Here is a 19,621-nt window from a genome sequence, read left to right on the forward strand (position 1 = left end):
CAGTGAGGCTGGGGTTGGGAATTTACCTACCTACATTTCACTCTGATTAAGGATTTTATCTCTAGGCAAATTCCCTGATCATGTATCATGAGCTACTCTGGAGGAGAGAAGGGAAGCAGTGAGAAGGAATGAAAGGCAAAGAGCCAAAGAGACAGTTTCTCAATCTCTTTGTCTAAAAGTGTGTCACCCCATATAAATAATTTAATATTCATCAGCACACAGGCTCAAACCTAAGTCCTCTGCATTTCCCATTCAGCCCTGACTGATCTTATAGAGTCTGCAAAATTCATATGCAAATATTCCTTAAACCAGCTAAAGTGGAATAAGTTTTATAAAGGGAAAAAAACCAACCAACCCACCAAAAAACTTACCATGTCCTACTTGCTAGGAAACATATAACCTAATGACTTAATAATCTCTGAACTCAAGTGCTTGGATGAAAGGAAAAAAACTAAACACACTCGTCTTCCCTTACCAGCAAGGCTTGTAACCGTCTATTGCAGGATGGCTACGTTTCCTTTGCACCTTTTTTTGTATGCCCCAATGTTGGACAAGGATAGCTCCAAACTCTTGAAGACACTTGTACAAAAAGAGTCTGGTTGCAAGCTTTCAGAAACACCTTCTTTAATTGAGTCTCTTTATTTTCCCATCAAGATAGCATTTTACTCTATCAGTATTGCTATTTCATACTCTTATTTTAGTAGCTTAAAAAGGTTGTTCAAAGATTTGAGCAACAAGGTAACAACTGGACACAGCCATATTAACACTGGTGTATAATAAATAAATCAAGTCTGCCAAGCAGCAACCTCAAACCAATGGCAAACAGTAAGAACCTTATTAATGTCAAACAGTTGTGGTCAGAAGGCAGTAAGGAAAAGAATAATAAAGCAAAACAAAATTCAGGAAATCCTCAACTAGAAAAACTAGCTAGTAAGAACTGTATCTCTGGAGACCAAATTGTTCTGGAAGGTGTCAGTATCATTTGCTTGCTTGTAGTTCTAAATATTTTTCTCTTTTTACTCATCGTCTTAATTTTCTTATGCCAACCAGGTGAACTTATTGAAAGACTACATATTCTGTGTTCAGGACATGTCCTGCCACACCACTGCAGGTATTTCAAGACACGTATGTGAAGGCTCTTTTTTTCGTAAGCTACATAAAAGACCTATGAGACTTGCAGGAACAAATAATAATGCAGCTTTACACTGAAACTGCCACTCTAGGTTTCCAAACTCAAACAGCATGTCAGCAGTAGCTCTGAGTAGATGCCCAGCAGAATGGTAAGAAACAAGGCAGGCCTACAGTACTTGGCTTGATTTGGGGATTTTTCCTGTTGTTGTTTACTTTTATTGATAGTTTGCAAAGCTGTAAGTATTTTCGGTTTTAAAACTTATTAATCCAGGTGTCCCTCTATCTGTTCGATCACCCTCAATGGATCGATGGACATATTTATTCTCTCTTTTAGATCATGTAAGCTTTTAATAGTTAGAACTGTGCTAGCATGATACAAACTTCTACATATCAGGAACTTAATGGCCAGTGCAACACCAGTAGTGTTCAGATTCTTCTCCTTTCTCAGTTCAAATCAACTCATTTATCTGTCTGGAATTTACTTCATAATCTCTGAAGAAAGGTAGTCTTTACAACACAGCTCTCAGAAAAGCAAGATTCATTCTTTAAAAACATATCAGAAGAAAGTTATTGAAAAATAAAACTAAGGGGAGTATACCTTTGGATCTCGCTACAAAAGCTACATGCCACTTTCACCACAAGCTACACCATCTCGCTACTGTATTGGGGTATCCATGTACCAGTATATTTTTAGGAATATATTGTAAAGAATTCCAACAAGTGCTCTTAATGTTCTTTTGTTTGGCAAGTGACATTACCCTTTCTCTGTGGTTAGGACAGCAAATTACCAGACACCCTAGAGAATGTAACAGTCCAGCCAAATCTAGAAAAAAAACACTTTTAACACCAGCAGCTTTGCCAACTGCCATTCAGTTTCCAACATCCTCTTCCACGGCAATATGTTTTTGAAGGTGGTGGCATCTGAAAGCTAACAGCACATATCCCTTGCCAGAAGCCTGGTTCCATGACATACAGGCAGTACAACAAAACATGACAGAAGAACAAACTCTCATGGCACTACCAGTCCTCATGCTCCTGGCCTGGGACTGAAAACAAACTTCAGAGTGGATATCCTCTGGGGTTCTGACAGAAGTGACTGCCTGACTCTAATAATAAGAATCATGTGAAGTTTAGTTAGAAAGAACAGGACAGTAGTCCTTTTCCTAGACCAGATGAATAGAGTGAAACTGCCTCTCATTCTTCTGCACAGCCCTAGAAGTCCTGTATTCTGCTCAGTAACCTCAACAAACCTCGACACTAAACACCTGAACTAATCCTTGCCAGTTTAACTCCAAGACAGTATCACACAGGCAAGATGAACAAGGCTAGAAGGCCATGTATGCTGCGGCAGATGACATTCAGTTATGCCTCTGTCTCTGTTTAAATGAAGGGTTTCAAGCAAAGCAAGGCACAGCTTCCATTTCTGTCCCCACATGGCAGCAGATAAAGTAGTAATACTGGCAGCAGTGAGTCCAAGTCATGACAAAATGTTATGCTCTTGTTTTTAAGCAGGACATTTCATGATGCAATCAGCAATATAATTTTCCGCTTTCTATGTCTCTCCATCTTCTGAGACACTAGAGTTTGTCAAATCTTAGATATCGAACCCCAAGTCTGCCTAAGAAAGCCCATACAGCTTGTCTGCTGCCCTCCCCAGGCCTCTGTTGATGGCAGCAAGATTACTCCTCACCAGACTTAAGACTGAGGGCTGGAGAGACTGGACTCACTACAGGATGTGATCCTCACTAGTAAAATACGTACTTCTACCTTCCCAGTCCAAATGTTAAATGGTACTTTAAAAACAGAATTTTAAGTTTCCAGACCCTGCCTTAACCTTCCTGAATGCAGCAGCTACAAAGGATCCTCCAAAATGACAAGGGATAGGGTAATGCATTTGGCTTTTCTTGCACTCACAGAGATACTCTAAAACAAAATTAAATGCTCTACAGCTAAATGCTCCAAGTTTCAAAAAACTGTGATTATCCACGAGGAAATTTTTCAGACTTGTTTTAGGTGTAAATTTGCTGCATTTGGTTTTTAAACCACTATTCTACATAACTTATGGCACACATTTAACAGAAAAATAAAAATCTATTCTTAACATCGCACACAGTTTGAAAAGAAACAACATCCAAATCTCCAAGCAAAAATGATATCAATCCTACATCACTTCTTGAAGAACAAAAAAGTCACTTGAAAAAGAGCTTGTAATTATGTTATTTGACTTGTTTGCCCTCTTATCTCTGAAATTTATCTCCAATCTTCAAGTGTATGTATCTGGGGTTTATATTACAGGAATATTCCTTTTTGTATAACAATCTATGATGGTTCTCCCACTTTTGGGTATTCACATGCAACACACATGATATATTTCACAAGTAGAGTACACTTTGATTGTATGCATAGTATAAAACTGTACAGCCACGAGGAAAGTTGTTTTCCATAATGTTTGAACAGAATCAGAAAATAACCCTGTATAGGTAACAGCCCAGCATCACAATTACTTCCTGCTCAGACTATAGTTCATTTTGCATTTAGAAAAAAAGCAAACTCAGTTAGTTGCAGCTTATTTCAGATACACACATCTTCTGAGAGCTAAAATGAGAAGATATAGCATGATGGTGGTGGCAGGCATCACTCCTTTCTCATTAAGAAGTAATAGTGTGTCCGTCATGTATTTGTTTTACTCTGATAAAATTTATAACACAGTAAAGATTTACAAGATTTACTAGCAAAAACCAATAGATGAGAAGGATAATTTCATGAAAATGCAAAGAAACTTTTGTCTAAACAGATTGGAATGATGAAGTCTGGATTCTGATTTTCTCTTGAATTTTTATTTTAAGAGAATCATTGAAAGGACCATTTATAAGACATCTCTCTCAAAGAAATTCCAGTTGTCACTAGTGTGACCCATTAAAATGTTCAAAAAACTGCTCTGAGTTGATACAAAAAATATTTTTAAATTAACATATTTGCATTCTATAAAGCACATGTAAAGAGTAAAAAAAATGGTAGCTCACATCACAGATTTTAGAAGTAGGTCAATTGTATTTTGTCTTATCTGAGAGATAAGAAAAATTGAATCATTTGAAGACTTTTATAAAATTAAAGTTATTTGGGATGTTGTCTTCTTACTCCTCTACCCATCCCCAACTGAAAAATTCTAAAAACCATGAAATTAAAGAAAAATTCCTTAGATTAAAAGAATGTTGATGAAACTGCTATTGAGGCACTGCCAGTTTAAAAGAACTAAAATAGTTACAGCTTGTCTTGATTAGAAATACTTACCAGTGCAAAATAGGTTGCTGACCAATTATGATCCCTTTAGCTATTAACAATAGCATCTTTGTTCTCAAACAATCTTAGATGCACATGTTCTGAAACTTATATTTACCTGGTGGATTCTTGGCAGGATCGTTGTGGCTTGGACTTCCTGGTTGTCCAGAATCTACAAAAAAATTAAAGAAAAGTTTTAATAATTTGTTTTGCAAGTATCTCAAAATCTTTTAATGCTCTCCTTCATTATTCAACTAATACTTTACTTTATTCGGTAAAGGTCATTTCCCTGACTTTCTACGTGAAGCATTATTGAACAAACATACTATATATAACCTGTTTTATGCGAAACAGAAACATTGTGAAAGATGTAATGATCCTAATAAGAGGAACTCATAGATCACTGAATAAGGACAAGAGAGTTGTTGAGGTAAATACTCAAGCTGTAAACACATTTACAAGGGTACCTTTTCATTCCCTTTCCCTCCATTCCCTAAATATAATATTGCATAATCAGCAAAGGAGAGGTAGCTTATTCTCAGGCAATGACCAGAAAGATGTAACGGATCGCGCAACTAGTGGCACTTGCAGTGATAAGTCAAGTCCTGTTTCTTTAGCCTTTCCTTAAAGCACGAAGGCCTACGCTGCTTTCACAGACTTATGACTGCACTGAGGATATGACAGTATGTTTAAATACAATATAGGCTTTGCGTTCCTAGCCTGTGAGAACTATTGTGAAATTAAAATATGTAACATAAAAACTAATATGACTCAAACCCTGTAGACCCCAAAGAGTGGGTTTTTTTCATAATGTATGCACCGAATGAATCAAGAGGAGAATGTAATTTCATGTTAATACACTAAATGGTAAGTGATATCCTTATTCATGAAAGCAATTGCTATCAAAACCATCTACTTTTCACTGTATTCCCATATTAATAATATAATAAGTATTGCTCCATAAAAAAGACAAGAAAGAAGAACAGAACATATTAACAAATACTTGTCCTTAAATTCCTATCACTTCTTCTTTGTAGCCCACAACCTAGAATGAGAGATTCCCTCTGCCTGCTACGTGAGGTTCCTTGAAATCTGTGTCACCTGTTCTGTAGCTTAATAAACATGTCTTGACTCGTATGTGTCTCTTGTACACAATAAAATACACATTGAATAGCACATTTCACATGAAATTTCATCTATCTTCATCAGTTTCAGGCAGGAAGCATGAAGGGCAAGTCTTCGAGTCAGATACTGCACTTCCCATGGTTTGGGCACTCCTAGGAGTGCAATTGTACAGCACAGTATGTAGCCATTCAGCATGTCTGTTTCTTTTCATGATACAATACAGCACAACCCTTTAAAATACCAAGTCAGTTTGTAAACTTAATCACCTACAAGAAATGCCCAAAATATATTTCTCTGCATATGGACTTTTCTATGGACTACCATCCTTCTTGCTGGTGTTACAATGGGAATGTTCACCCGGGGGGGGGTGAACTGTAATGTTCTTCTAATAGGTATTCTCTGCTTCTGCAAACCATACATACTTAAATTCAGATTATCAGAGAGAATTACTTTACACAGCAATGGTCTCAGTGTAAAACTACTACAGATGTGTAGCTAAATGAAGTGTCAGTTTGGTAGCAGATGGATTCAATAACGCTCAAACAGCATAGCCTGGGAATCACAGAGATTTGAAACTGAATGAGGCCTACTAGAAAATAACCTTAGAAGTTTTCCCCTGTTAAAATTCACTATAAAGAAGCACAAAGGAAAGTGATTTTTTAGCTCTTGCACAACAATTTGCCTTTACTCCTAATATCTGGATCCAGGATTTAAAGACTGATGGTAGTTTAAACAATTGGTTTTCATATTATAAAAAGAAACTTAGCAAAGAATTTTCCAGTATAGGGACAATATACAGTTATTATAATTTTCCAGTCAGACTTAGCCTTGGTTTATGTTAACTACTCATTTATCGTGATTTTTACAGATTGATTCTCAATCTGTTTTTGAGCAGTAGATGTTACTAACACATTCACCAGCGAGGTCTCAATGATTTTGAGAAAGAAAACGATTTCTGCAGATGAATATGAGAAGCAACTTCTTGAATTATTCACTTAGCAGAGTTGAAAAATCAAAAAATTTTATTCTGCATGACAGCATCAACCTATGTAACTCTGCACTTAAACACAGAGAAGCCTCTGATCCTCAAGACGAAAGACATAGCCCTGAGATGGCCTGTGATGATCCAATTCTCTTACCAGTGTCAATAATTATAAAGCACTCCTCTGTTTTGATTGGATGCAAATAGCTTTGCAAAAGACATGAGAACCATGACCATTATAGGAGTAAATTATATGAATAACTTAATTTATAAGCAGAACACTGAATGAACAAAGAGACATTGGAGTAATGTTCTTCTGAAAGTAGGACCAAGAGGCGTTTTTGGAAAGCCACAGAAACTAAGGAAGAAAAAACCATATTAAGAAACTTTAAATCTTTCTTTGTCCTCATCTGTACAATATCATTAATGAACAACATGAACCCTTTCTTCCAGAGTGATGGAGAAAGACATAAGCCAGACTCATTGTCTGTCTAGTTCACTTTGCATTCAATTGTCCCAGTAAATAACTCTGTGAAAATTCAACAACAACAACAAAAAACACACCCCAAAAAAACCCACGGAAACCAAACCACTTCCTAAGCTAGAAGTTGTAAGAAAAGATACACAACAAGAAGCAAGTAAAATCCCACCACGTTTATGTAACAAAACTGAACTTTTCAACATTTTCATTTAAGTAGCTTCTGGTTATAAGTTCCCTTAGTTTGTTGTTGTTGATGTTGTTGTTGTTACTACAGAGTAAAGCTCAGTTACACATACCATTTCCACGAAATGCACCTCGCAGCTACAGTAAGCATATCTTCTTCTATGCTCTTCTTGGTGCTGACTGATCCAACAGTGCAGAAACTGATGCCTCGATAATTTTTTGCCCCATGGATGAACAGTTTATACCAAGTAGTTTCAAGCCAGACTTTACTCTTACTTTGTCATGTAACCTGGTACACTTTAAGTATAATTTATCACAAATTAGCAGGGCAATCAGCAAGAAATTCAAACTCTATCTCAAATTACTCTTGCTTCTAGGAGACAATATGAAAGTATGAGTAAAGAAGCTGATACATTTTATACTTGTTTTCCCATGTTTTCATTTTTAGGCGTCAAACACAATGAGCATCTGTGAGTGCAGACAACTCTCAGTGCAGCCAGAGTTAAGTAAAAATGACTGCTAAGGCCTGCTGGAATTAAGAAGATAAGCATCCGTTTCCCCTGCAGTACACTAGGAAAGGTGCTGCCATGAGACATCACTCCTGGCTTCATAAGATAGAAAGAAAAAAAAAAGTCGATGGCTTGCCATCCAGGGAGGGACAAGACCTTCTCTCTCACTGCACCACCTTGTCTTTGACAAGCAGGAAGGACACCCTCCCCAGCAAAGACAAGAAAGTCACATTGCTGTTCACCAGCTTCCTGAGGAATTTTCAGTATTCCTCACCCCCATAGTCTAATCTTCCACTTTTCAGTTGATAAAAGATACTCTCTTTGAAAACTAAGCTACGCTATGCCTTTCTTATGCCCCATACTGTACATGAGTTTTTACTTTTAAGGCTCTGTGTAACAACATAACACTGAAGGCCTTGAAAGCAAATAACATCAGAATATATAAAAAGAAAAAATACTTTGTTAAGCCACGTTTCAGAGATATGAAAGTAAACTGTCCCCAGGTGTCACACTAATCAAGTAAACTTACTCAGTGGTTTCGATGAACATATTTCTCTTTTCTATTTGCCACAGGCTATGAGACAGCCTTTGTACTCAGTTCATCTCAGTTGACAGATAGTAATTTAATCATTCACCAACAGGTAAATACATTCTTGTCCTTGGATAGTTCATGATTTTGGCATGGAGGATAAAGGACCATAGGGATGTGGCACCATATAAGTATAGTTTTGATGCTGTTTAAGCCTTCACATACCTATACAGCACTTGATTTTACAGCTGAGTCACAATCATGAACAAGAATCACAACTGCCTTCCAAACTGTCATCCTTAAGGATTATTTTGCTATCTGGCATAAAAAGCTTAAGGCAAATGGTTGTATCCCAGAAAATCAAAGGATCACAGGCTACCATAGTGTGCTAGGGATCTGGGAATGTCTGCAGTCCCAGCCCCTGCCCTGAGAAGGCTCAAGCACAGGATTAAACTCAGGTGATCAAGGCTTTACAAAGTCAAGGGAGGAAAGCCTTCAGGGGTGGAGACAGCCCAACCTCCTTGGGGAAAAGACAACCAACTTTCTATATTTCAAAGACTTTCAGTAGTTTGTCATGGTAGGAAAGCATACATGGCAAAAAAATTGTAAGGTATTTCCCTCTCCTCCAAAGCAAATAACATGAATAACAAAAGTCCATAAAACAAATAAATAAATAATTTCATCTATGTACTTTAAATCATTACCTTTAAAAATTATTGTCCTAATTTTACTACATCCTTGCCTTCTACTACCTACTTTCTTTATCTTGACAAAGTAACTGACTGGATTGACAAACTCCTCAAAGACTTAATTTAATTTTGCAAAAGCTGTGTCTTTCATTGTATAGCGTTTCTCCATCTGACAACCCTGAATTATTGTACAATTTTATGACCATTATTCACACCAACTCTAGTGATACAACAGTTAATTTATAGTGTAAACAAGCTCAAAGTGTTTTATTGCATTACATATCCACTGAAATGCTCAGTGAAATGCTATAAACATGGAAATGGAAAAGGTCTAAGTGTCAGGCTTGTTTTCATAAATATGTTAATTAGAGGGGGATATATTTTTCACATTTTCATAGATCACTACACTTCACTGAAATACTTCCCCTGAAAATTTTGCCTATTTTATAAAATTGTCACCCTCACCACTTTCTTTGGTAGACCACGGGTCTTATCAGGATAGGCTGTAGGAGCTGGGGTTATTTAGCCAGTAGAAAAGGAGTCTGAGGGGGGACCTTATTGCTCTTTACAACTACCTGATAGGAGCCTGTAGCCAGTTGGAGGTCAGTCTCTTCTCCCAAGTACAAAGGGAGAGAAAGAGAGGAAATAGCCTCAAGTTTCATTGAGGGAGGTTTAGATTTGATACTAAGAAAAAATTCTTCAACCAAAGGATGGCTAAACGTTGGAATGAGCTGCCCAAGGAAGTTATGAAGGCACCTTCACTGAAAGTATTTTATAGGCCTGTAGATAGGGTGCTTAGGGACATAGTTTAGTGGAGGACTTGGCAGTGTTAGGTTTATGGTTGGACCTAATGATTTTAAAGGGTCTTTTCCAATCTAAATGATTCCAAGACTGTATATCCCTGATGATATATGGTATGAAGCACAGTTCGTGCAAGGAAAAGCAGCACCTTAAAATACAAGTAGGGCTTCACTGTGAAAAAGACATTTGCTGGAGTAAGCCTCACATCTTTGCCCAGCAGCATATACTCTGTTAGCAATATGCATTCATGATATCCACACTGAAAACCTCCATAACACTGAAGCAGTGACTTCTTTTAAATACGGTGTTCTACTACCCTTATTCTGCCAGGAGTTCCTCTGTGTTCACCAAGATTGCTCAGCTGTTGCATTGGGGTACATACACGAAGCTCTAATCCTACGAGTTTTTCATTAAAGGAAGAATTCGTTGTTTTTCAGTGTGCAAAGGCTCCATGGCATCCTCCAGTTAGGGAATCATTAAATGTCATTCATCCATTTGCAGATCTGGTTTCACAAATTTAAGTAAGCACACCAAAGAAAACTATGTGCAAAGGCTTTTAAGCTGACACAGAAATAATAAAGTCCTGGTTGCTCTTACAGAAGGTGTATTCACATCTCAGGAAAGCCCCAGTTCCTCAGTGCAGACTCCACTTAGGCAAGTAATCCCCAAGAACTTTTTCTCATTTCATTAGTCTGCACCCAGGAGGCATGGGAGGAACCTCTCAGGAGACCCATGCAACAGTAGAAGCTACCTGAAGACTGGATGTGTTGATCCTGTGTGGACAGGCTTCATCAGCACCCAAGTGCCACACCACGAGCCATAACAGTGACCTATGCTCTTTACCTCAAGAGTCCTGCAGTCTAACCTTCACCTACCTGAAATAGGCAGCAAGGAACAGAGCTGACAGCTCATCCCAGAGAGCTAAGGTATCTGTTGATGTCGGTACCTAGCAGGCATGTCAAAAGCCTTCAAGGCTCAAGCATGGAGGTGCTTCTGCTGGGAGTTTGCCAGCCCAGTCAGCAGAAGCTGGGCTCTGTTTTCATTTTGGTATAAAATTGTTTGCTTTGGTCTGGGGACACAGCAAAACGAAGCCATCAGCTGACACATAACCCCACATGCCCCCATGCCCTCCCACCACGGACAAGCTCACCTGTGGCTGGCATGACTGGGTGAAACCCTGTACCTCTGCCACTGTGGGAGCATCTCCACACTCGGGCTGGTCGAGGCAATCCCAGCATCGCGTAGGCTGGCATTAACGTGGTGTGTGATGAGCTGGGGTGTCAGAGCCAGACAGGTCATAGCAGGCTCCCTGTTTCACCTCCCCTTTTATCAGCAGCTCAGATCTGCGCTGCCAAGTCACCCAGTCAGCCATTGTCAAGACTGTTAACTTTCCTTCAGAGTGTTTTAATTAGGTAAATAAAAAATGGTAATTAAATCAACATTACGTAATGTGTTTCTGATTTGTAATCTCATTTAAATTAATTAACTGACTCAGTCCTTGTTTAGTTTTTAAACTGCCCTAGTTAAGAAGTGGAGCTCTGGGAGTAAGTCCAGTTTTTATATAGCTGAAAGAAATTCAAGGACCAGAAGCACTTAGTAGAACCAAAATAGCAATAAGCACAGTAAGTTTTCAGCTTTATATCCCATGCACAGATTTATCTTTTTAATTTAAATTCCTTTTATTTGTTTATGTAAAATAAGTCACAACACTTATTTATTCAAAATATTTCTTACAGAATTTATAAAGACCATATGTTTCTCATTTTCAAAACCGAACAACTTTCCCCAGCTGTGTTATAAGTAGTGTACATAATAAATACATATCTATGTATGCACACATACACACAAACATATTTTTTAGTTAAGAAAAGGGTTACATTTTTACATGGCCTGAAACAAATGTTTCCCATACCTCTTAATATTAGTTGAGCTCTTTTTTGACATACACATTAAGAAGAGATTTACATATGTATCATGCCACATGTGGATGAATGTGAAAGAATGAAGTTTCTTTCCAAAACTTTTTGGATTCAGTAGGAAAAGATGAGATATGAATGATTAATTTTATCCATCTGGAAGATACTGTGGATACTAGCCATAGTCAGAAATATTCAGAAGTCATTTCTGGAAACCAAGAAACATTAAGGTATGTTTCATAAAGGTCTTTTATTACAGATTCTTCAGAAAAAGAAAAGCAAAATGTAGAACATAATGAAACGCTTATTTGGATGTTTAAAGAAGAAAGAAATTATGTGATAGACTACATTAATTTAAAAGTTAATATTTCTAAGCAAATAATACGACTTTCCTTGCATATACCTTCAGCTGATTAATAAACTGACCACTTCATTCTGTTCTGTAAGACAAAGGTTGACCCTGGCCTTCATGCAATGTATATTACCAAGATCTTCACAGAATCACAGAATCATTTAGGTCAGAAAAGACTTCTGAGATCATTGAGTCTGACCTACAACCAAACACCATCCTGTCAACTAAACCACGGCATTGAGTGCCACATCCAGTCTTCTCTTAAACGCCTCCAGGGACAGTGACTCCACCACCTCGCTGGGCAGCCCATTCCAATGTCTAATCACCCTTTCCATGCGCAAATTCCTCCTAATGTCCAACCTAAATCTTCTGCATGGATTCTGGTTTCACGGAAGCCAACGAAGATTTTACCACTGACTCCTATGCAATCAAGGTTTCATCTTCTGTTAATTTTAGAGCAGTAAAGCAAAAAGAGTTCAGGGAGATAAAATTCACAGAAGGCAATATTTTTAGGCAAGGGATAGTGATGACAGGACTAAGAAAAAAAAAATCAGCTTTGTTAACATGACTCACAGACAAAAGTTGTTAAATCAATGGAAAGTTGCTCCAGCAAGCTTTGGATGAGGCACTTCATGGCAAATTATAGTTGAAAAGCACAAAAAAAGCACAGTTCAACAAAAACTGTAGGACAGATCTGCATATTTTCCCCACTAAATTGCATTGCATTGCATTCCCCACTAAATCATGCAGAAATAAAAGCCAGATTATTCAGTCTTTCAGAAAGTTACAGTCATATGCTACGTCATGAGGCTTAAACATCATCTGACAAACAACTCACAAATATTAACAGAGGCTCACAAGGCCTCTCAATCATTCCAGAGACAGAGGTCACCTAAAAAGCCAAGTATTCCACCACACTATACACTAATTAGGGGAAACAAACATCAATTAAAATAAAATGTTAGGGTTTTCCATATCATGGAAACTCCAATATTAGAATTGAGCACTGCAGTATTTCTTCAAGACAGGTAAGAATAGCATGAGGTAAGACCTCTGTCAGCATGTATAACTATGTTTAGGAACATCCTCAATAAATAATGCTTTCTCTGACTTAGGAGGGGAAAGGTTTAATGAGCTGACAACCTGAGCATCATTGCAGCGTTTCCAAATACTATAACATTTATCAAGGGATCTCCTAATTTTGACCCATGATCTGTAGTTCTACCACAATTATGCTTTATTTTCAATTAATTTCAAGTTTATATCTGGTAATAAAATACAATCTTTAGCATAAAGAATATGGAACACACCAAGAAAAGACCCCAGAAGAGCAATGGCTTGTTTGGGTTTGATTGGTTTGTTTGGGGTTTTTTTGCAGCTGCTGTCTATACTCTGCTGAGTATTTCTTGTCTTGCGATTGCTAGTTGAAGCTATGTGAAATTTTTATGTCCTGGGATATTAATTTACATCTAACAAAGATGGGGCATAAGGAATGCCATAGTTCTGGAGATCCTTAAGTAGCACATTTGTTATCATAGATCATGTTTATGAAAACTGCCTCAAATGGCAGTATATACACATAATTTATATGTTATGATACTGTGTTCTTTATAAAGTGGATTTCATTTCGTCTGCTATAATCTAAAAAATAACAGACAAAACATGCACCACTTTTCCTGTCCATATTCACACACACACTATTAAAACAAACCATGACCAAAAAGAAATTAAATCTATCAGTGGGCACTAAGTAGGTAATGTACAAGAACTGGTTGAGGAAGATCACCCTATCTTTACATACCAGTGGTTCATAAACTTGACTGTAATTGCATATGTGCTCATAGGCACCATGTTTATATGCAAGATCTTAATAAATAATGAGAAGAGATAATATATAGAATACTAAAGCAGTAGTGACACAAAGGAGCCCCTGGTGGTCTAGTGGTAAGGGCGCGGCACTGTCACTGCCGAGACCCGGGTTCGATTCCCAGTCAGGGCCACTCCCGGGCAGGTGGAGCTCGTTAGCCCTGTAAGGTAATCCATCTACATCCTGAGGACCTCACTGCCACTGTCCAAGCTCGCTTGGCCCCGGCAGATGAACCTTAGGATTAAAGGGTGGGCTCAGTTCCGCGCACACTGTGTCTCACCTAAAAAATCCAGTGCACAGGCTGGAAGGTGTAAAGACCTTCCCCGGATCTTCGCTCGCGAAGACTGGCCATTATTATTATATTAGTGACACAAAAAAAATATGATCAATGCCCTGATTTTCTGTCTACTATGACTTTTTAAAGTAGATAAAAACTAGAAGTACCTAATCATACGATGTGCCACAGGAGAACTTAAATGTAGAACAGACTAACCCATAGAAATGTATGACCAAACCAGTTTTGCGTTTGGGCAGGGATGTTCTGCAAAAAAAGTGCAAGGAATTATTTTTAAAACATACCACCAAAAAAAAAGAAAAAATGTATCTTGGTTTAAACCTTGACTTTCAAGTTCAAAACAAAGCAATTTTAGAGAACATTTTTCCTACCAATTCCTCATCTCCCTGTTAGCAATAGTACTGCCATTGCAGTCATACTGGTCAAAAGCTATCAAAAAGATACTAAATCCTACCTGATCATGTTCATTTGTGCCTTCCCAACATAATTGTGTCATTTTGTGGCTAATATCGCATGGGAGCATCTGTTTCATAATTCTGTAACTTTCACTACATACTACATGTTAGCATATTCTTAATTCCATAATTTCTAACTTTCTTAACTTTCTAATCATCTACATAGGTGAAGTCCCCTGATGTAAGTACACTACCAGCTGCAGTTTTGCAAGATTTTAAAATATGAGTGCTCGTTCAGTATAGAGCAGAGGCTGCTTTTGCTCTTTCAATTTCATTTATTTACAAAACTTGGCACATGTTCTTGCAGTACCTAAGGGTATTATATACTTGAAAAAAGTATATTACTTTTTATCTAAAAAACCAGATGTACGGATTCAAATTCCAAGGCTTTCATTTTTATTGCTTACTACCTTTTTTTGTTTGCATGAGTAAAAATTAAGTGCTAATTGGGGGGGAGAGGGAGGCAAAAAGCCTAACTCAAAATTCTTGCTGCACCTGGTAATTTGCCAGTGCCTTGAACATTATTTAACCATTGAGTGTTGCTAAGGCTTATTTTCTTACCATTGCTCCAACACAGCAGGACCTTGAGAAAGCGATCAAGACTGATTTTGTCTGCAGCTATAAAAAAAATATAGTCTTTGGAGTTTAAAAACATTAGCAAGTTTACTGAAAATACAACAGAAACTCAAGTTTCAGTTTGTGGTATAAAGCAAAACAAGTTGTACCACCCAACAGCTCCAAGATATGAAGTCAGAATGAGTAAACTTAGACATTCAACATACGTACTATAACTGCAGATTTACATTCTTATTAAAAGCCCTTTAATACTTAAAAAAAATAACTTTCTGCTAGCTAAAGATATAAGATAAAATTTAATCCAAACTGATCTTTTAATTTTAATAACTTCGCATATTTGTGTATCTGTGCATATGTATGTCTCTGTGTGTGTGTGTGCTTGTATGTGTTTTGAAATGTATATAGTTAAAGGCATATAGCTTCAGGGTTATCTTATAACATTTGGGGCTTTGTACAGGGGAAAGTCTAACGGGCTAAACATGTTACTCTCTGAACTACTACTGAAAGAACAGGCATAAATGTGAACATCAGCACCTTCACAACAGCATTCCTTGCAGAAATATTTCAGATTTTTCTAAAAACATTATAGCAAAAAAATAGCAACTTAACACTTGCACTGCCCTTCTTCTATGAACAATGCTAATTATTTCCCCCCTTATGCACCCACACTGCAGGTTAAAGATTCAGTTTAACACCTTATGTATATTCAAGCCCTTTGGCAGCTCTGCACTGTATTTTTCCTAGACAGACAGGTTAAACCCACTTGACCTGAAGGAGTTAGATGAGACACAATGCACTGCACAAGGATTCAGTTGTATGCACTGCAACTACAGCAGGCCCTTTTATGACTGATTTCAAGCAGGTGACAATACTATAATGGAAACCTGGGAACTCAGATTTTGCCTCCCTTCTGCCTTTCACTCCCTGCCCTCCACAAATACACAACACGCCTTGTGTGATTCTGTAAAGAAAACATTCTTACAGCTTCCTTTTTAGCCCAGCCTTCTTTTGGTGGGGTTGCTGTCCCAAAACCCTTTTATGCTTTCAAGCAGTTTTCCAGTACCTCTGAATAACAACTGTATCCCTTTAATGCCAACTTAAAAGTGAAACATGAACAATAGAGCCTTTTCAGGACAGTGGTATGATATCAGTAACGGCAAGAACATGAAAAAATGCAATTCACTCATGAAATTCACCTTGGCCTAGGGCTGTGTTTCTCCACCCAGTGGGTGTGACTGACAGGCAAGCATTGCAGAGGGGCCACTAGTCAATCACATGCCACACTTACAAAAAACAAACCAAGAAAACAAACAACAACAACAAAAAAGGGCATTGATCCCAGGATGCAGCAAAGTTCAGAAGACTGCTCAGCAGCATGCCTCACGGATCCCCTCCGACTTGACGCTGCCTCATAGCAATATGCTCTTCTGTTCACTGGCCTCCAGGCGGTTACACATGTGGGGGCAGAACAAAGGTGTGTGGCCTGCCTGCAGCAGAGCAAGGCGACATCAGGGCTGGCAAGAGAAGCACTCCAACAGCAGCGAAACAACCTCCAGAAACTAAGCATACACCAGTACATTGTTTGGCCAATTTTTCCAAAGTGATTCTGGCATTAGTCATCCTACACACACAATTGTTAAAACTAAATCTCTGTAACGATGTTAAAACACATTTCATATCAAGCCAGCTTGTCTCCTGTAAGTCTAAAGCCCTAAGTTCCCCCAGGAAACACTAGCAATACTGTATGGACCCTTTCTTCTACTTTAATCAAATGAACAACAAAATCACTTCCATACATGTAGGTATTTATAACAGCATGATGTAAGTGTTCAGGAGATGGAAACAGCACATGAAGACAGATCGCCATGACAATAAGCATAAAACTCAAGTTTTATACCAATTTTAGTCTAGAGGTTACCACAGTTTGTTAGAGAGTATGTGATAGTATATAGGAGACTGAGTAGAAAAGATCAGTCTGGGAAGACTGTTAAGCTTGCAAGCCTACACTATTTTTCATATGCCACTTGGCTCAGTCCCAGCAAGCATGGGTGTCTTTCCACAGTTCTCACCTATACCATTTCAAATAACGTGCCATAGCCTAACACTAAGTGCATGTAGAATACAGGCAATCACATGAGGATCTCTCAGCAAAGACAAATGTCAACACCAAAATGATACTTGCCTTCCTAAATTTATTAGTGTAAGTCCGTTTTAATAAGCAGCAGATGGAAAATATGCAATCAGTATGTAGCAGCATTAAAAAAGACTAGACTAAACACACATAAAAAATTTCATGTGTTAAGATATAATATTTATGAAGTTATAAGGCAGGAAAAGAAATGAAGTGATTATGGGACAGAACAAGGAAAATTCTCTGGACCACATCTTTCTGCGAGATTAGCAGGGGAGAGCAGCAGAAAACTGACATATCTATGCATATGTATGGCTGTCCACAAGCAATATTTGACCCTGGAAAGTGCACTGTTACCCCATTAAAGACATTGGCAGCCCTTTTAACCCAAGCTCTAGGTATGCAGTTAACTTTAGTAATACTGTTTATAAAATTGTTAAAGATTTACTACAGGATAACTTACAGCCAACTGTATGAATGAACAAAACAACGAACAACACATTCCTTTCCCTACCTTCTCTGCGTTCTCTCTACCTTCCTCCTGCCACCACCATATGCCTAGTAATATTCTTCAACCCTGCAATTTTCATAGTGAGCAGGAAAACACTTTTAGTAAAACAAAGTAAAACCACCAAGAACAGTACGGGTTTCTTGCTCATCTGAGTAACAGACAATCAAATGCTTCTTATTATGAAAGGTCTATTGCTAAATGTATCTTTCTGTTTTTTCTTTTGCTTCTTGCTGTTACTTTAAAGAAGCACCTTCTCTTTAAAGGTAAGGTAGGCAAAAGGTTGAGAGTATGATAAATAAAGTGAATATTTTCTTTTGAAGACTGACTGAAATCGTAAGCTGTGCTTTGCAACCTGGGCTTTGATGAATCATCTGAACAGAAGGCTTACCCTACAACTATACAGTTTTATAACTCATTGCCAACAGTCATGCTGTATTTATGGCTACAGTATCAGCCTTACTGTTTAGTCTAAAACTTGGAGATTAAAGCAATGGGTGAATATCACTATCATGATAAGAAACATTACAGAAATAGAAGTGGTAGATATATTTTTCTGCTTCAGTTTCACAAGGTGGAGAGAAGCTGAACCAAAATCAGGAAAATAAATTTTATTCTGGATAAAACATACAGAACCATACAGTTCAGGAGTTTTCATATTTATGTTGGTGAAATTTAGGTTCTGAATAGTTATATACTTATTTTTAGAACTTCCCAATTATAAATATTACTGAAAACTTAATTTTCTTAGTAGTTTCAACAGGGTCACAGATATTAATGTAGCTGCAGATTCAAGTGCAGAGATCTGTAGTACTAAGTTCTATAGGAACTTGACTCCTAAATACAGTAAAACAGCAGGAGTAAGCAAAAACAAATAGGGAGGGGGACTGGAGAGGGATAAATTCACAAAACTGAAAGGTTATTTTTTTATCACTTGGAATTCCTCTTAAAATGTTCAGTGTTCACTGCCTCTGCAAGCAGTTTGCAGAACTGGTAATCTATACACTTTTTTGCAAAAATTTCTCTCTATTCCTGTCTCAGCAATGTGGTGTGTACTTTCCATTTAGCCAAATACAGAAGAATAGAAGGAAAATACGAATGTTGGCATAGGTGATTTCAAGCCTTAGTTGTTTGACCTTTTTGTATAAGCTTTTGGCATCTGTGACTTGGCAGGCAGAATACAGACCAAGCCAGAACAAAGAGGAAGACAGGAAGCAGAAAGCTGGCCATGTCTCCTTGGCAGTCAGCATTGCAACAGGGTGAAAAACCACGTTGTTGCCAAACCAGAAACAGTGGGGGAAGCCCAGATAGTTGGCAAGTTACATACGGTTGTATTGTACATCCTAAACACTAAACGCTTGATAAACTTAAGTGCTATGCCAGAGCCTAATCTGTTTAAACTGTCTTCTGCTGTACAGGAGAATATTTCATTTGTCCTTCTTCATATGTTTCCTAAAGAACTGACACAGCATTTTTACTACCACTTATGGGCTGGCAACTCAAAATTTTGCTGCTACTGTATGAGCATTAGCTTTCAGCATATTTTTAAAGAATTCTCTAAGATAATGCTAGAGTAGGGGATCCCCTCCACATATCTTCATTTTTTGCTCCCAACCCCTACACCTGAGAATCCAAACTTCCCAGAATAGGCAGTACATAGGCAATTGTGCCCAACTGCATTTACCACTTTGAAAATACTTTTTTAATTCTTGCCACATTGGCTCAGCAGTACTACTTGACTTTCAGTGTTTGAGCAAACATTAGGTAAACATACAGCTTCAAACCTGTGATCTGGGATGAGAGAAGGGCTTT

The 19,621-nt window shown here is 37.8% G+C and overlaps 1 protein-coding gene across 7 annotated transcripts in view; it reads right to left on the bottom strand.

Moving 5' to 3' along the window:
- The window catches only part of NFIB (nuclear factor I B), a 169,954-nt gene that overhangs the window by 69,893 nt on the left and 80,440 nt on the right, over nucleotides 1–19,621 (bottom strand). For all 7 annotated transcript variants that reach the window (XM_050328718.1, XM_050328719.1, XM_050328722.1 and 4 more), the window contains exon 3: nucleotides 4,529–4,582. In XM_050328718.1, the coding sequence (XP_050184675.1) occupies nucleotides 4,529–4,582 (54 nt within the window). The remainder of the gene's footprint in view (nucleotides 1–4,528; nucleotides 4,583–19,621) is intronic.

Source organism: Myiozetetes cayanensis, unplaced genomic scaffold (genome assembly GCF_022539395.1).
Source record: "Myiozetetes cayanensis isolate MyiCay16 unplaced genomic scaffold, myiCay2020 scf4, whole genome shotgun sequence".
NCBI lineage: Eukaryota > Metazoa > Chordata > Aves > Passeriformes > Tyrannidae > Myiozetetes > Myiozetetes cayanensis.